Source organism: Octopus bimaculoides, chromosome 3 (assembly GCF_046866305.1).
Source record: "Octopus bimaculoides isolate indiv1 chromosome 3, ASM4686630v1, whole genome shotgun sequence".
Taxonomy (NCBI): Eukaryota; Metazoa; Mollusca; class Cephalopoda; order Octopoda; family Octopodidae; genus Octopus; species Octopus bimaculoides.
The window spans coordinates 122,025,335-122,042,512 of NC_142930.1; the positions used below are offsets into that span (position 1 = coordinate 122,025,335).

Genomic DNA, 17,178 nt, shown 5'->3' on the forward strand with positions numbered 1-17,178 from the left:
GTGTTTGTGTGTCTGTGTTTGTCCCCCCACCATCGCTTGACAACCGATGCTGGTGTGTTTACGTCCCCGTAACTTAGCGGTTCGGCAAAAAGAGTCCGATAGAGTAAGTACTAGGCTTACAAAAGAATAAGTCCTGGGGTCAATTTTCTCGACTAAAGGCGGTGCTCCAGCATGGCCACAGTCAAATGACTGAAACAAGTAAAAGAGTATATGCATACATACACACACACACAGAGGTGTGTGTGTGTGTGTGTGTTCTCAAAGAAGTCTCACCTTCAAAATAAATTCTGGGTCCACCTCAGCAATTTTCATGCACAAATTTTCTATGTAGGTCTTCTCCTCACAATCAGAGCTCTTGAACTTTGGTGAGGAAAGTAAAACTGCACCCATTACTCGAAGAAGTTTCTCCTGGAATGTTTGAAATGTATAAACGTAAAATATTAATTCAAAAGAGAAATTCTAATACTGGATTAAAAGATAAAGTGTTCAATTATGTATAATAAAGCAGTGAGGGATGCTACCTGCATAATAGAACAACAGTTAAGTTAATAACATGCACTAAAAAAATTCTAATTAAAATAATTACACTTTGGAAGAAAAAATACATTAGCTTAATGTCTAATATCATTTTAATAATTTTGGCAAAGATGGGAGACAACTTTAGGCACATTCAAGTCTTATTAGACCTCCCCAGTAAAGCAAAGTTTTCGCAGAATTTTCCACATTGTGAATCACTATGTAGGTACATAATACTGTAAACAAGCTGACATGAAAATGAGAAGCTTGCTTCCAAACCACACAGTTTCAAGTTCAGTTCCATCGCTTGTACAGGCAATGTCAAGTTGATGGAGGGAGTGAGCTAATACCCAGCACAAAGTGCTAAGCAGTTTTTCACTTGTTGCTACGTTCTACATTCAAATTCCGCCAAGGTCAACTTTGTCTTTCATCCTTCGGGGTCGATAAATTAGGTACCAGCGAAACAATGGGATCGATGTAATCGAATTGTCCCCTCCCTGCAAATTTCAGGCTTTGTGCCTTTAGCAGAAAGGATTATTAAGTAGCAAACAGGATGGTGAGCCAGCAGAATCGTTAGCACGTCGGACAAGATGCTTAGCGGCATTTCATGTGGCTTCACATTGTGAGCTTAAACTCCACCAAGGTCAACTCCACCTGTTATACTTTCACTGGAGTTGATGCAATCGACTATTCCCCTCCCCTCCCCCACCTCCCCTAAAATTTCTGGCCTTGTGCCAATAATAAAAAGGATTATTAAGTAAAGAATATTTACTTTTAACTGTTGAATATCTTTGAATGATGAATCCGGACAGATTTCTGGTTCAGTATTGTCTTGAGTGAATTTCAGTTTCTGCAAATAGTCATCCTTCTTGTCACCTCTTTCATAATTATCACCATCATCTTTGTCCATTTCTTCGTCAAAGACCAGTTCTTCATATTCATTCGAATACTGTTCACTCTCACTCTCTTTCTTTCTTTTCTTGACCACTTTACGTCTTAAGTCCTTAAGTCCTGTTGCACTTCTTCTTCGTATCTTATTGAATCTCAGTGGTGGTCTACATAAAAAGAATTTAAATAAAAAACAATTAAAGATACAGAAATGACAGAAATAAATTTTTTTTATTCTCAAACACGTGATAATGCTGTATGGATAATTTATCCTGATTACACTATTTATTAGCATTATCACGCGTTTGAGAATAAAAAAAATTTATTCCTGTAACTTTCAATACATCTCAACGCTTCTAACACAAACTTTGTTTACTTTCATTGTAAAACAATTAAATATTTCCATCAAATAACATCAAGCCAAGTGTTTCGTTTTGTTTTATTATTATGGTCATAGAAGACTAATGTGTTTGGGTTTCCTGTCATAGTTGTTAGGACTTAAATAATCATATACAGGAGTGGCTGTGTGGTAAGTAGTTTGCTTACCAACCACATGGTTCCGGGTTCAGTCCCGCTGCATGGCACCTTGGGCAAGTGTTTTCTACTATAGACTCAGGCCGACCAAAGCCTTGTGAGTGGATTTGGTAGACGGAAACTGAAAGAAGCCTGTCGTATATATGTATATATATATATGTATGTGTGTGTATATGTTTGTGTGTCTGTGTTTGTCTCCCCAACATCGCTTGACAACCGATGCTGGTGTGTTTACGTCCCCGTAACTTAGCAGTTCGGCAAAAGAGACTGATAGAATAAGTACTAGGCTTACAAAGAATAAGTCCTGGGGTCGATTTGCTGTACTAAAGGCAGTGCCCCAGCATGGCTGCAATCTAATGACTGAAACAAGTAAAAGAGTATTTATCTCTTTATTGCCCACAGGGGAACAAATGAAGACAGACAAACGGATTAAGTCGATTACATCAACCCCAGTGCGTAACTGGTACTTATATATATATACACATATATGATAGGCTTCTTTTAGTTTCCATCTACCAAATCCACTCACAAGGCTTGGTCAGCCCAAGGCTATAGCAGAAGACACTTGCTCAAGGTGTCATGCAGTGGGACTGAACCCAGAAGTATGTGGTTGGGAAGCAAGCTTCTTACTACACAGCCATATCTGTACTTATACATTATTTCCAAATATAACATATACGTTATCTTATTATTTAGTGTGTTCTTCATTTTTAGGACAGTAGGTAATTATCTGAGTAAAATTTGGCAGCTATTTTTAGAAGATGCAGGGTCCACACAAAGCTCCTTTGTTAACATGTGTATGTTTAAATGTGTGTGTATGTGTGGTATGTGTATATATATATATGTGATTTTAAGAGTGGGTAAACATGTATATACAAACCTCTGCATGGGTTTACATCTTTTCAAAGGACGCACAACTTCTGGCTTTGGTTTCTGCTGTGATTTCCACACATGGGATGGTTGTGTTTTAAAATAATCAGGTTCAATAGAAAATGGCATGACAGTAGAAGGCTCATCTTTCAGAAGAGTATTTTCCAAAGACAGACTTGGAATAGTTTGGTTGCATGACAGATGTACTTCATTCTCCAACTTCTTTAATAAGCTTTCATGTAATTTGGTTATTCTGTCATCAGAATCGTAGTGCAAAGATGGTTTCAGTAACAAGGGATCCGTCAGATATTCTGTAACAAGAAATATTTCAGGAAATTTTTAAACCAACATTACATCAATCACATTATTAAATCACATAAATAATAATATATTAATAATATGGGGAGTACCCTGGTGGCTAGTAAACATAGGGGAGATAATCAATTCTAGTTAATATTTAGCAGGATTAGAAGTTGGAATTTGAAATCAAGGAACAAGGAAAAAGATACACATAAGATATATCTTTTATTTTTCCTTGCTCGAAAAGAGGATTTTAAAACTTCCAGTCTGAGGTAATCGTGTATTGAGCCATTTCATTCTTATTAGAAATTGTCAGCATGACAGAACTCAAGGTAAAAAAGAAATTAAGCATTTTACATAGCAGGACATTTAGTAGTTATACTGATTCCTCATTTTGGTATAAAGCCAAAATTAAATTAACCCCAGGAAGAGGTGGTGGGCGTATAAGAGGAAAAGGAGGAAGGAGGTTGTAGAGGAAGTGGGTTAGGGTGGGGAGGTGTAGGAAGGAGACTGAGGAGGTAGGAGTTAACAGTGGTAGTGGTGGTGAGGAGGTGGGGAGGTGGGAGAAGACTGAGGAGGAGACTGAGGAGGAGACTGAGGAGGAGGAGACTGAGGAGGAGGAGGAGGAGGATAGCATGGAAGTGGCAAGTGTGAGCCTGGATGAAGCTAAGAAACAGATGCAGATCTCAATGGTAGCAGGAAATATTTGAGGTGATTGACAATTTCATCAATTTCTTACCTGAAGGAATTTTCAAGTCAGACTCCAAATCTCCCAACAAAGACATCTTGAATTTCTTTTCTTTTTTTTTTTTTACCTTTTTCTGCAAAAGATACATATTTCCATACACTGTAAATTATTGACATGATTATTATTATTATTATTATTATTATTATTATTATTATTATATAAGAATGCTGGACAAAAATGCTTAGCGGCATTTTTCCCACCTTCATGTTCTAAGTTCAAATTCTATCAAGGTTAACTTTGCCTATCATCACTTTCGGGGGTCAATAAAATAAGTACCAGTTGAACACTGGGGTCAATGTAACTGACTTATCCCCAACCCCAAAATTGCTGGCCTTGTGCCAAAATTTGAAACCATTATCATTATTAACCCTTTTGTTACCATATTTCTGTTGAGGTGCTCTGTGTTTCTTTCAATTACTTTAAATATAACAAACAATTTAGTAAAATAACTTAGTTATCATTATTAAGATAGTGTTAGGAACATAAATTGTGTCTAAGGTTTGGTGGAAGATTTTAATTCAGAACTTTTGAAAACAAAACATTTGTACCACAGAGCCAGAAGTAGTTTCGTGCAGGTTGGTATCAAAAAGGTTAAGAATTGTTTCTCTATTGTATATTTTAACCCTTTTGTTACCATATTTCTGTTGAGATGCTCTGTGATTCTTTCAATTAATTTTAAATATAACAAAGAATTGAGTAAAAATAACTTAGTTATCATTAAACTTTTGAACATAAATTGTGACTAAGGTTTCGAAGATTTTAATCCAGAACTTTTGAAAACAAGACATATGTACTACAGAGCCAATGCTAGTGTTAAGAACATAAATTTTGGCTAAGATTTGGTGGCAGATTTTAATTCAGAACTTTTGGAAACATGCTCAGTGGAATTTTGAATGGATTCCTGTTTAAAAATATGGAGATTATGATTCTGAGTAAAAAAAAAAAAGGTTTGGTTAACTTTTGGAATAGCTGTCATGAAATTTCTTGCTTTTTGTTGTTGTTTTTCTATTTTTTTCAATATTCTTTGCCATTTTCAGTCACCCATTCAGAAACACTTGTAGTTCATATTTGAAAAAAAATTCAAAAATCCGTGTTCTCCAGACTTACCCCTACCCTCATCATAGTGCCTGTGGAATAGCTGTCCCTATTAACATATATCTTTCATCTTTTATTTGTTTCAGTCATTAGAATGTGGCCATGCTGGGGCAGTCTTGAAGAATGTTTAATCAAATGAATCAAACCCAGTACTTTTATTTAAAAACCTGATACTTATTTTATTGATCCCATTTGCCAAACTGCAAAGTTATACTGATATAAACACACCGACACCAGTCGTCAAACGATGGTGGGGGACAAACATAGATACAAAGATACACATAGATATATACAGGCTTCTTTTCAGTTTCCATCTAGGAAATCCACCCACAAGGCTTTGATTGGCCTGAGGCTATAGTAGAAGACACTTGCCCAAGGTGCTACACAGTGGGATCGAACCCAGAACTATGTAGTTAGGAAGCAAGCTTCTTTCCCAACAGCCATGCCTGCACCCATATATATATATATATATATATATATATATATATATATATATATATATATATATATATTTGAGGAAAGTTTTCATAATGGATACATTTCCGATTTAATATTACACAAACCTGAAACATACATACAAAATAATTTCAAAATATCAGTATTTGGTTTGACTTGATTATTACAACTAATACAACTCAATGCCAATACAAACTAATCAATCTTGACCCCACTATATATATATATATATATATATATATATATATACATATTTGACTACTGACCAAGACCTTTGGAAATGTGCTGTGCGTGAGAAGACCCGGCAAGCCAAGTGAGATCGTTGCCAGGGCCCCTGGACTGGCTCTTGTGCGGGTGGCACATAAGATGTACCATCCTGAGCGTGACCGTTGCCAGTACCGCCTGACTGGCCTGGTAGGGTTTTCGAGCGAGATCATTGCCAGTGCCCCTGGACTGGCTCTTGTGCGGGTGGCACATAAAAGACACCATTTCGAGCGTGGCCGTTTTCGTGCGGGTGACACGTAAAAGCACCCACTACACTCTCTGAGTGGTTGGCGTTAGGAAGGGCATCCAGCTGTAGAAACTCTGCCAAATTAGATTGGAGCCTGGTGTTGCCATCCGGTTTCACCAGTCCTCAGTCAAATCGTCCAACCCATGCTAGCATGGAAAGCGGACGTTAAACGATGATGATGATGATGATATATATATATATATATATATATATATATATAGAGAGAGAGAGAGAGAGAGAGAGAGAGAGAGTGAGAGAGAGATTGAGAGAGAGAGAGATTGAGAGAGAGTGAGTGAGTGAGTGAGTGAGTGAGTGAGTGAGTGAGTGAGTGAGTGAGTGAGTGAGTGAGTGAGTGAGTGAGTGAGTGAGTGAGTGAGTGAGTGAGTGAGTGAGAGAGAGAGAGAGAGAGAGAGAGAGAGAGAGGGAGAGGGAGAGAGAAATGCAGTGCGGAATTTTGTCAGTGACCAGGTCGCGGTCTCAAAGCTACGAAAATATTTTAGCAAATTAAATTTAAATGTTGAAGTGAATCTTAAAGTTTTTGTGTTTCTTAAATGACTTATAAACACCTTAATAGCAGACGACATTTCCGGAAAGTTTATCCACGCATGCGCAGGGACTAGTTCCGGAAGGAATACAGGAAGAGTCTCATGCGCATGCGCAGTCATCGACATCCAAGCTTTCGCGCTTCTTTTCATTCTCTTTCACCCTGGCCGGCGAAGAGCCTAGACGTCGTAGCAACCACTCTCCAACAATTCAACTCTGGAGCTACACAAATAACCACGCAACTTCATTGACAGCGTCTCAGTAACCAAAGGGCAAAGTGCTGCTGAATTCTATTGTAATAAATATTGTTGTGTTGATAGTTCAGAATCTGCATTCCGTTGTTTCTTCAAGAAATTTAATGTACGGAAGCGGAGTACACCTAATGGTGTATAACCACTATCCCTACAAGTATATGCATATATACGTAGATGTATGTACATACCTACATCTACATATATATATAGATGCATATCTGGGTACAGGACGTCACAAAAAAACGTGGACAAAATGATAAACAGAGTACAGAAAACACACAGGCCACATAGAGAACATTTCTATCATCAGCTGCCACCATTCTAAAACTAAGCGTTTCGAAGAGTTAGGGCAGAACGCATTGTTAGAATGGCTCTTCCCACGGAAACAAATTAAATTTGTAGTGCAGAGGAATATATATATAGTTCAAATTTATAGAAAATAAAAGATGAAGACAGCTGAAGGAATAACAAGCAGGTGTCTTAGTTTAACGTTTGCGAAGAATGGAAAAGTCTGACATTTTGAGCCTACACACTTTGACAGAAAGGACTGAGAGGGGAAAAAATGGAGAGAGAACAAAAAAAACAAAACAGAGAGAAAAAGTATGTAGAGATTAATGCTTCAACATGATGAAATGGCCGGAAGAAAGAGACTGAGTGTATATATATATACATATACCAGTGCTGGTGTCACGTAAAAAGCACCCAGTTCACTCTGTAAGGTGGTTGGTGTTAGAGAGGGCATCCAGCTGTAAAAACCCTGCAAAAAACAGAGTGAAGCCTGGAACAGTCTTCTGCCTAGCCAGCCCTTGTCAAACCGTCTAAACCAGGTGTCACCAAAGGGAGTCCAATGGACCCCCTAGGGGTCGGCGAGGAATTAAAGAGGGTCGGTGATAGCCAAGGGGTCGAATGGAGGTCGGCGTGCGAAAGACCAGCTCACTCAGATGAACTGCTTGAAATACTTAGTCAGCGCTATGCCCATCCCTCACATTGATGTTGTCAGTTTTAATAAAAGATATTCCAGCAATATGATGTGTTTTTCACATTTACTAACCGTGAAAACAATTTCATAAAAATTGAAAGTTTAATACTGTATACCCATACACGTAGTATCAGTACCCGGTATGCATTTAAGATATGGTATGGTAAAGTATTAAGATATTTTAAATGAGGAGAGTGGTTGATATGGAAGGAGAAGTAGCTAAAGGGAGTCGATAGTCGAAAAAGTTTGGCGACCCCTGGTTTAAACCATACCAGCATGGAAACTTGGGAATCTGGTAGAATGTGTCGTATAAAACATCTTTTTCTCTTAGTCTTCTTAACAAAAAAACGTACATCGCAAGTTATTTCATGTTAAAGTTGTCGTATTTCTGTAATTTCAACCAATGACTGACGTCCATTCAGCCAAATAACAGTAAGTGCTGACTACGTAAACAAACGATTGTCAAACGATTTTGGCAGTGATAAAATTATTATTTCCTTGTCAAAAAATGGCTGAAGCATATTGGCAGTAGCTAATAAACCTTTCTATTGGTTTTTGAGGGAAGGAGCAAGTCAATTAGGGTTAGGTAAAACGAACACACGTGTGTTGCCTCTGCCAAATGTCAGAAGTAATGGAGATTAAATACGCTTTACACCGCTTAGGAGTAACTGTAAACAGCTGAATACTTGTCAGTGATTGGTTGAAATTATCGAAATAAGACAATTTTTTACATGAAATAAATCCGAATACAAAATTTTTTTTCTGTTCTATAACACAAAATAGATAAGTATACGAAGTTTGAAAGTCTTTCGGTACCAAAAACACTACATAAAACATTAATGAAAACTGGTGCCCCCGTTTTGGACAAGATCCGGATCTATTTCAAAACGGGAGCACCAGTTCTCATTAATGTTTTATGTAGTGTTTTTGGTACCGAAAGACTTTCAAACTTCGTATACTTATCTATTTTGTGTTATAGAACAGAAAAATATTTTTGTATTCGAATTTATTTCATGTAAAAAATTGTCTTATTTCGATAATTTCTACTAATCACTGACGTCTATTCAGTTGAAAACAGTTAGCGTTGTAACGGTGTATATCGTATTAATCCCCTAACCCTAACCCTAATCCTAAAACTAACCCTAACTCTAGAATCCGAACTCTAAAATTGTTACACACATAGATACGTACAGCGTAATTTATTATATAAACAATATATGTGTATAAATTACGATTAAACCGGATGAAATATGTCACAGGGAATAACATTTTATGACCGCCCAGCAGTAACTCTATTCAGCTGAATAGACGTCAGTGATTGGTTGAAATTACAGAAATACGACAACTTTAACATGGAATAACTTGCGATGTACGTTTTTTTGTTAAGAAGACTAAGAGTAAAAGATGTTTTATATGACACATTCTACCAGTGTCCCAAGTTTCAAAGTGTTTCGTTAAGAAAATACTGGTGTCCCCGTTTTGAAATAGATCCCAAGATCCTGATGATGATATATATATACATCGTCACTTTGTAATATTGCACATTCTAAAACACTTGTATAACATTAATTTCTTTTAACCCATGCTTTTCAAATTCCTTAATTCCCTTCCCACACCAAGATGATAATTAATACCTGCGAGGGTGCTTGGCTGTTCTAAATCCTTAACCTCGCCATCGCCCGCGGTAATGTTGCGAGCGATTTTGGCTTGCTTCAGTAGGTTCCATTGAACCTTGTGGTGTGCAGACAATTAAAGCATTTGTGTTGATTTGATCCTTTTTTTTTTTTTTTTTGCTTTCTATCTTCCTCTATTTTCTTTCTTCGGTTTGGGATTTGCATTTTAATGTGGTTTTGTATTATATTTGTATCATACACATAACATGTTATGTATGTAATTATTGAATTTTAACGTGGTTTTGTAATTGAAAGAAAATCTGTAGACAATGATAATATATAAATGAAAATGTCACTCATGAAAAAAAATTCTTATAAATTTCACTTTCGTTCCCGCCATCCACTCCCATCCTCACGACCTTGTTTCGTTTTTGTCTTTTCATGCGTTTTTCTCTTTTGCCTCTGTGTAAAAACGTTTTTCAGTAACATACGTAAATCAAATGATTTTATTAAGCCACTCATGGTCTCTGGAGCTGCTAAAAATAGCAGTTGAACCATATTGCGCGTTTATCTTTTCACACATACACGCATCACACACACAGACCACCCACTACCACCAAGATGTTGGTGTTTTGATGATGAACTTGAACAAGTCATGGCAGCGATGCTTTTTTGTCATTACAAGATGCACAGAGTTCAAATTCCATAGATGTTAACTTTGCCTTTCATCCTGAGCGGATCGATAACATAAATACCAGTAGATCATTGGTGGTCGATATAACTGGCTACACCCCACCTGCTCCTAAAATTGCTGGTCTTGTGCCAAAAATTTGAAACTTTTAGACAAAGTAGAGATCAAAATAAATAGAAATATCTATAGAATTCAAATGAAATTGGATTATATATCCTATTTCTTCCATTTCCCAGACAAGACAAAATTATCCTTCTCTCCAAGACATTAGCGATCAGCTGTAATCCTTCCAAAGTAATATTTAAAAAAAAACTTAGTTAAAATTGTTATTGTTGGCACTCCGTCGCTTACGACGTCGAGGGTTCCAGTTGATCCGATCAACGGAACAGCCTGCTCGTGAAATTAACGTGCAAGTGGCTGAGCACTCCACAGACACGTGTACCCTTAACGTAGTTCTCGGGGATATTCAGCGTGACACAGTGTGACAAGGCTGACCCTTTGAAATACAGGCACCACAGAAACAGGAAGTAAGAGTGAAAGTTGTGAAAGAGTACAGCAGGGTTCGCCGGGGCCTCGTGGATCTTTAGGTGTTTTCGTTCAATAAACACTCACAACGCCCGGTCTGGGAATCGAAACCGCGAGTTCGCTGCCCTAACCACTGGGCCATTGCGCCTCCACTTGGTTAAAATAACTTAGAGATAAAGCAATTAGAAAGTAAAATATGCCGTTAGAAAAAGTTGGTGCGACCACCTGTTGTTGCTGTGATAGAGAGAGGGGAAAACGATAGTATATGTGTGTACAATCTTTTCTACATTTCTAACAAGTGAAATTACCCTTTTATAGATACTTCTTTCAACATTCTGTTTTTCAGATATCCTCTAGCGTTAGACACACCTCTAGAGATAGTGAGCAGATTAAATTCATTCTTGTACCGTAAAGATGAGAAGGATGTTTAAAAAAACATGAATTTTTGAAAAAATTTTCTTTTTAAAAATGTGAATTACGAGTGTTTCAGAATATGTAAATATTAAAAAATTATGAAAAATATAAATAATAACGAAAAAAAACTCATTTTAATTGTAACTTTAACGAAGGCATGTCGAAGGGGGTGGGCTAAGAAGTTTGAAAAACATGGATTTTTTTGGGGAAAAAAAAAGAACTTTTTTAAATGTGAATTACGTGCTTTAGAATGTAGGATATAAAATGATGAAAAATAACGAAAAAAAAAAACACAAAAAATTCATTTTATTTGTGACAGGTATTTTCAAAATCCACACTTTCTTGTTCTCAAATTTTCGATGCTGGTTGCAATACGATTTCTCTCTTTCATTTGTGATCATGGATCTTTTTTAAAACGGGGGCCACATTTTTCATTAATGTTTTACGTAGTGTTTTTGGTACCGAAAGACTTTCAAACTTCGTATACTTATCTATTTTGTGTTATAGAACAGAAAAATATTTTTGTATTCGAATTTATTTCATGTAAAAAATTGTCTTATTTCGATAATTTCAACCAATCACTGACGTCCATTCAGTCGATATACATTAAGTGCCGACTACATAAACAAACGATTCTTCGTTTTATTTGCTTTTTTCATTTTAAATTTGCTTTAACTCTAACCCTAACCCTACGGTTAGGGTTAGGATTAATTGTTTCAGAATCGTTTGTTTATGTAGTCGTCACTTAATGTATATCGGCTGAATGGACGTCAGTGATTGGTTGAAATTACAGAAATACGACAACTTTAACATGGAATAATTTATGGATTTCTTTTTTTTTAAAGAAGACTAAGAGAAAAAGATGTTTTATATGACCCATTCTACCAGTGTTCCAAGTTTCAAAGTGTTTCGTTAATGAAAAATGTGGCCCCCGTTTTAAAAAAGATCCGTGATCATAAACCGTAAATTAAAACACATCACGTTACACAAATTAGGATTTTACAATTATTACTAGTTATTACTGATTATTTGTTTATCTTTTACTTAATTCAATGCAGTTCATTTAACTTTGTTACTACTTTATATGTACAAAGTTTGAAACAGCAATAACGAAACATAATTATGCATAAATAAAAGATATATATATATATATGGGTGTATATAAATGTACACTGTATTTGTGGCTCTTATTTTAATACAGTGTACATTAAATAATATTTATCTCTCACTGTATGGAGTACTTTTTCCGTTGTTCTTACCTAAACTAGTTTCATGTTTCCACCCACGATCTCGTTTCTTCAAACAAATACGATACGAAATAAAATGATTTAATACATACAACTTTGTCTTATTTTCTATTACAGCTCGTTATTAAAACGCACGAAAAGTTTTATGGTTTTGTTTCTTATATCAGGTATACTCTTTTACTTGTTTCAGTCATTTGACTGCGGCCATGCTGGAGCACCGCCTTTAGTCGAGAAAATCGACCCCAGGACTTATTCTTTGTAAGCCTAGTACTTATTCTATCGGTTTCTTTTTGCCGAACCGCTAAGTGACGGGGACGTAAACACACCAGCATCGGCTGTCAAGCGATGGTGTGGGGACAAACACAGACACACACACATATATATATATATATATATATATATATATATATATATATATATATATACGACGGGCTTCTTTTCAGTTTCCGTCTACCAAATCCACTCACAAGGCTTTGGTTGGCCCGAGGCTATAGTAGAAGACACTTGCCCAAGGTGCCACGCAGTGGGACTGAACCCGGAACCATGTGGTTGATAAGCAAGCTACTTACCACAGTAGAGATACTAAATAACATTTCGCTGTTTCAGTTTTTTTATTTTACTTTCATCCCGCTGGTGCTCTAAAATGCCATTTAACCTCAATACTTCCTAACCGAACACATTTTGGCCTGTTTATTTAGATTAATCAATAACCCTAGATTTACCAGAGTTGTGGAGAATTTCTAAATATTTTCTACTCATTCACAGGAACACAGTGGTATGAAAATCATGGTTGAACAAACCTACATTTTCAAGAGATCGATATAAAAACCATAAAGAAACGAGGGCTTGATGACTGATAAACTTGTCTCTCTTCGGTATGTTTTGTTTACAGAACTCACCCTTCCGTTAATAATATCGAACATGATGTTGACCTGATACAGACAGATTTTATTGGTTTTGTTTTATTAATAATGCAGCAGTAGCTGTCCCAGGATTGGACATTATATCGATAATGAATTATACTCAACAATCAATACTGCATACACACAATGTGAGTATTTATAACTGCCTGTAACTATGTTGGGTTTTCTTTCTGTGGTAATTATTTACGGTATACACAACCAACGTGTCTGAGTAGAATATAAGATTAAATATAGGGCTCTCAGTAGTATTTGAGGTTAATATTGGGTCCTCACAAGTTTATTATTAACTGTCATATCCCCATAAGTAAATGAGATTAATATAATACAGGTTCTCGGTAATATTTAAGGTTAATATTGGGCTCTCACTAATATATGAAGTTTATACTGGGCCCTCGGTAGAATATGAAGTCAATATCGTGTCCGTAAATTCAGTTCTGTTTAAACGCACTGGACCTGTCAGACACTTACTCATACTGCATTTTCATCCTTCAAACGTCGATAACTATGATGTACATTTAAACTTATAAGTACTTTAAGAAAATAGGCCGATATATGTTACGGTATATGTAATTTGAAATAAACTCACTTTCTAGTCGAAGATCAGGTTCACATAAAAACAATCCTACGACGATCGTATAATTAATATTCTTTTATTTCCACATAATTTGAACTCGTGGTAGAATAAATAAACTGTGGAGTAAGTAATATTTACTGTAAAGCCTCGTGCCTAGTTTTTGTTCCACGGTTGAAAGATTTTACAGATGCCAGCGAGAAATTCATTTTAACATAAACTTTATGTATTGTAACCGCACTAAACTCAGACACACACAGCTTCAATAAAAGTTTATTTCAATGCATAGAGTAACATGATATTATTTTTAGTTAATCACAAGACTACCCGTCCATTTCCATCTGATATAACGAGATAAAAGTCAATGTAATGTTGGCTGCCAGCCAAAATTACTGTAGCTTATTTTGTCTGACACCAAAGTGTTAAAAACTTGGTGCTAAGCTCTAAAAGCATATATTATAAAGAATACTTTATAGTAGGAATGTATATTTCTACTTCGAATTTTTAAACACTGCTAAAAAAAACCCTTGTTTTATATATATATATATATATATAATATATATTTGTACTATTGATAAACAAAATAAATTGTCCAAACTAGTTTCTTCAAGGCTGTGAATAGTTTTCTGAACATTTATAAAGAGAAGGTCTTACAGCAGTTTCCGGGATTTTTATATATCCCTTCATCATAGACCGTGCTAGAAAATGTTTAAGTAATAGTTAGAGAACATATGAAATACAGAGTGAAGTGGAAGAATGAAAACAGACGTGAGATATGTAAAGATGTGTTGTGTATATATACACAAGTCAGTCTACTTTTCGGCGTGCCGTACCCGACACACCCTTACTGGGTCAATTGCAGTCAGTGCTTGTGCAAAGAAATTACGTAATGATATAATAATAATGATGATGATTTTAGCATTGGCACCGGACAACACATTTGCCGGATGATGTTGTCAGTTAGATCGTCCTCAGTACCTAAATGGTACTTTATTTTGTCTGTCCCAGACGGATTAATGACAATAATATACAAATAAAAAATATTTTCTTGGGGATAAATCTACAGTTGAATAAGATAGTTTCAATGATGTTTATGTTTTTGTCGAGTGAATCAGTTAACTTCAAATAAGAACAAAAACTTCTTTAAGGAAATGGATGGAGTGAAAAGGAAAACTTGAAGCAGTAGTGTTAGAACCTTGGGGTGGAAAGATAAATCCAATATATGCCGTATCGAACCTGTTAAGCATATCAGAAAGAGTTTGATTCTTTTCGACTTGTTATCACATATTCTTCCATAAACCCATAACGCCTCTCAAAGTTCTTTCAATATTCTATTAACCCTAAAGCTACGCCTAGACTAGTCTTCTACGATAAGCATGCAGATTAAACTTTTTTTTCTTCTTTGGTACCTTTATTTACCTATATTGACTACTACTATTTATTGATTTAATAACCTGTTTGTTTAGAAGAAGAAAATAAACAACACCGTCGCGACACTGAAAATGATAATTAAAACCATGTCAAACGCAGTGGTTTTTGTTTAGTTCCAGGTCGTCATCCCTGACTGAGCAGACAAATGATGAAAGACAGTTTAACCATGACCATTTCTGTTTTTCTCTATTACATATCTAGAATTACATTACACAACGTATCTCTATTTTTTTTAAACAGCAGAGTGTAATATAAAGAGGATTTTACTGTTATTTCTAGTAGAACGCATCAAGTACCGATTAGAGGTAACGCCGTAAAATTATTAGTTCGCAATTCGATTTGTTTTGCTTTGATTTTTTTTTTTCTCGGATGAAACAAATCATAAAGATGATGTATATCACGAATTATATATATATAAAGTAATAACTTACCTGGTGTAGTTACTTAATCCAACATAGTCTCTGAGAGCAGGGTACTGTTTATGTTATAAGGATGTATGTTTGTGTAATACGGCTTTACAGCTACTGTTGCTAGTTACAAAGTAGCTAACAGAAAGTGAATCACTAACTAAACGATTGGTAGAGAAGTTGTTTTTCTTTCTTGTTATTATTAATATTTATTTTAGTAAAGGGAAGATAATTAACCAAAACCGAAGCCGGCAGAATTAATTGATCTATTTAAAAGTCAAAGAATATCTTTTTTTTTCTCTCTTTAATTATGAAGTTATTGATTACGAGAAAGGAGGGTGGGATGCCGATGAGAAATAGTTAAGAAACAGGGTTAAAATTTCATAACTATCACGGTTGCGTAGTATTGCGTGGGTTTGGCCGCTCCTTTCTTAAACTTAACATACTTTCGACTACAACTAACACCCATATATTAACCCTATGCTGTACTGTGTATCAGATATAATACACAGGACATCTTTCCATGGTTTCCATTGCATTATATACGATACACGTCCCAAATTGCATTTTGTTAAATTTCTTCCAACCACTTTGAAGTTTCACTTCATTGTTTTTACGTAACTTTAAATGCTTCTGATTTCTTTATTAATTTCTAGAAAAAAAATAAATGCGGTTTTCGTCATGGCATGCAAAATTATATCAGAACTATATTTTTTTGAAAATATTTTGGTGAAAAATTGAAACACTTCAAGTGGTTGAAAGAAATTTAACAAGATCCTCCAATTTGTTCCAACCACGTGAATAACTTGAGATTTATGAAAGGAAACCCTTCATAACTCAGGAAGTATGAAACAAAGGCTGAGTCTAAAAACGAGTAAAGACATTTAGGACAATTCATGATTGAAGGCGGGGTGAGGATGTTTCGTTAATGGAGATGTGAAAAAAAATGTCTATGAAAAATAGTTTAGAAACAAAGTTACGATTTGGCATCGCATGAGTTTGGGCCAATCCTTTTTTTTTTTGAATCTGATATAACTCTAACAAAAGCAGACAGGCATATATTAAGTGGCTACCCAAAGTAGTCGCCAAATTGATGCCCCTCCCACCAGCTTTCAATACAGCAAACACATACACCGTATTTGATGATTCAAAAACAAAATGTTTCCAAAAAAAAATCACACCAAGTTCACTGTACGTTGTTGGGCTTCCCATAAACTTTAACCCTAAAAACTTTTTTTTTCTTGAATACGCGCTACTGAAATTAGGATGCATCTAAAATGCCATCAAATACGGTATATAAAGTAACAACCTTATACAGAAGCCAAATTGCACTATTTCCGTCACCACCACCACCACCACCTTCCTTAAACTCTACATGCCTTTCACTACAGCAATACCACTCCTCTCCATGTACGTAGCATCCCTTCCACTACAACTAACTCACGAATATAATGTGGAAAGCACTGTACAGTTCACACACACCGCGTTACCCCATTTAACTATTATTTCAGAAGATGAATGAGAAACACACCACAAAAAGAATGCTTAAATCATTGTATTTTTAACTTTTTTTTATTCTTTTACTTGTTTCAGTCATTTGACTGCGGCAATGCTGGAGCACCGCCTTTAGTCGAGAAAATCGACCCCAGGACTTACTCTTTG

The 17,178-nt window shown here is 35.7% G+C and overlaps 1 protein-coding gene across 5 annotated transcripts in view; it reads right to left on the minus strand.

The window, feature by feature from the left end:
* The window catches only part of LOC106875605 (telomerase protein component 1), a 215,491-nt gene extending 198,591 nt beyond the window's left edge, over positions 1–16,900 (minus strand). For 3 of the 5 annotated variants that reach the window (XM_089349533.1, XM_089349530.1, XM_089349531.1), the window contains exons 1-5: positions 15,541–16,900; positions 3,848–3,929; positions 2,819–3,119; positions 1,289–1,571; positions 274–408 (exon numbers count right to left, since the gene is read on the minus strand). In XM_089349533.1, the coding sequence (XP_089205659.1) occupies positions 274–408; positions 1,289–1,571; positions 2,819–3,119; positions 3,848–3,893 (765 nt within the window). In that variant the 5' untranslated portion in view covers positions 3,894–3,929; positions 15,541–16,900. Of the gene's footprint in view, positions 1–273; positions 409–1,288; positions 1,572–2,818; positions 3,120–3,847; positions 3,930–13,693; positions 14,203–15,540 lie in introns of those variants that run through there. The other 2 variants (XM_089349532.1, XM_089349534.1) reach the window with 2 other exon arrangements.
* Between the last annotated feature and the right edge of the window lie 278 nt (positions 16,901–17,178).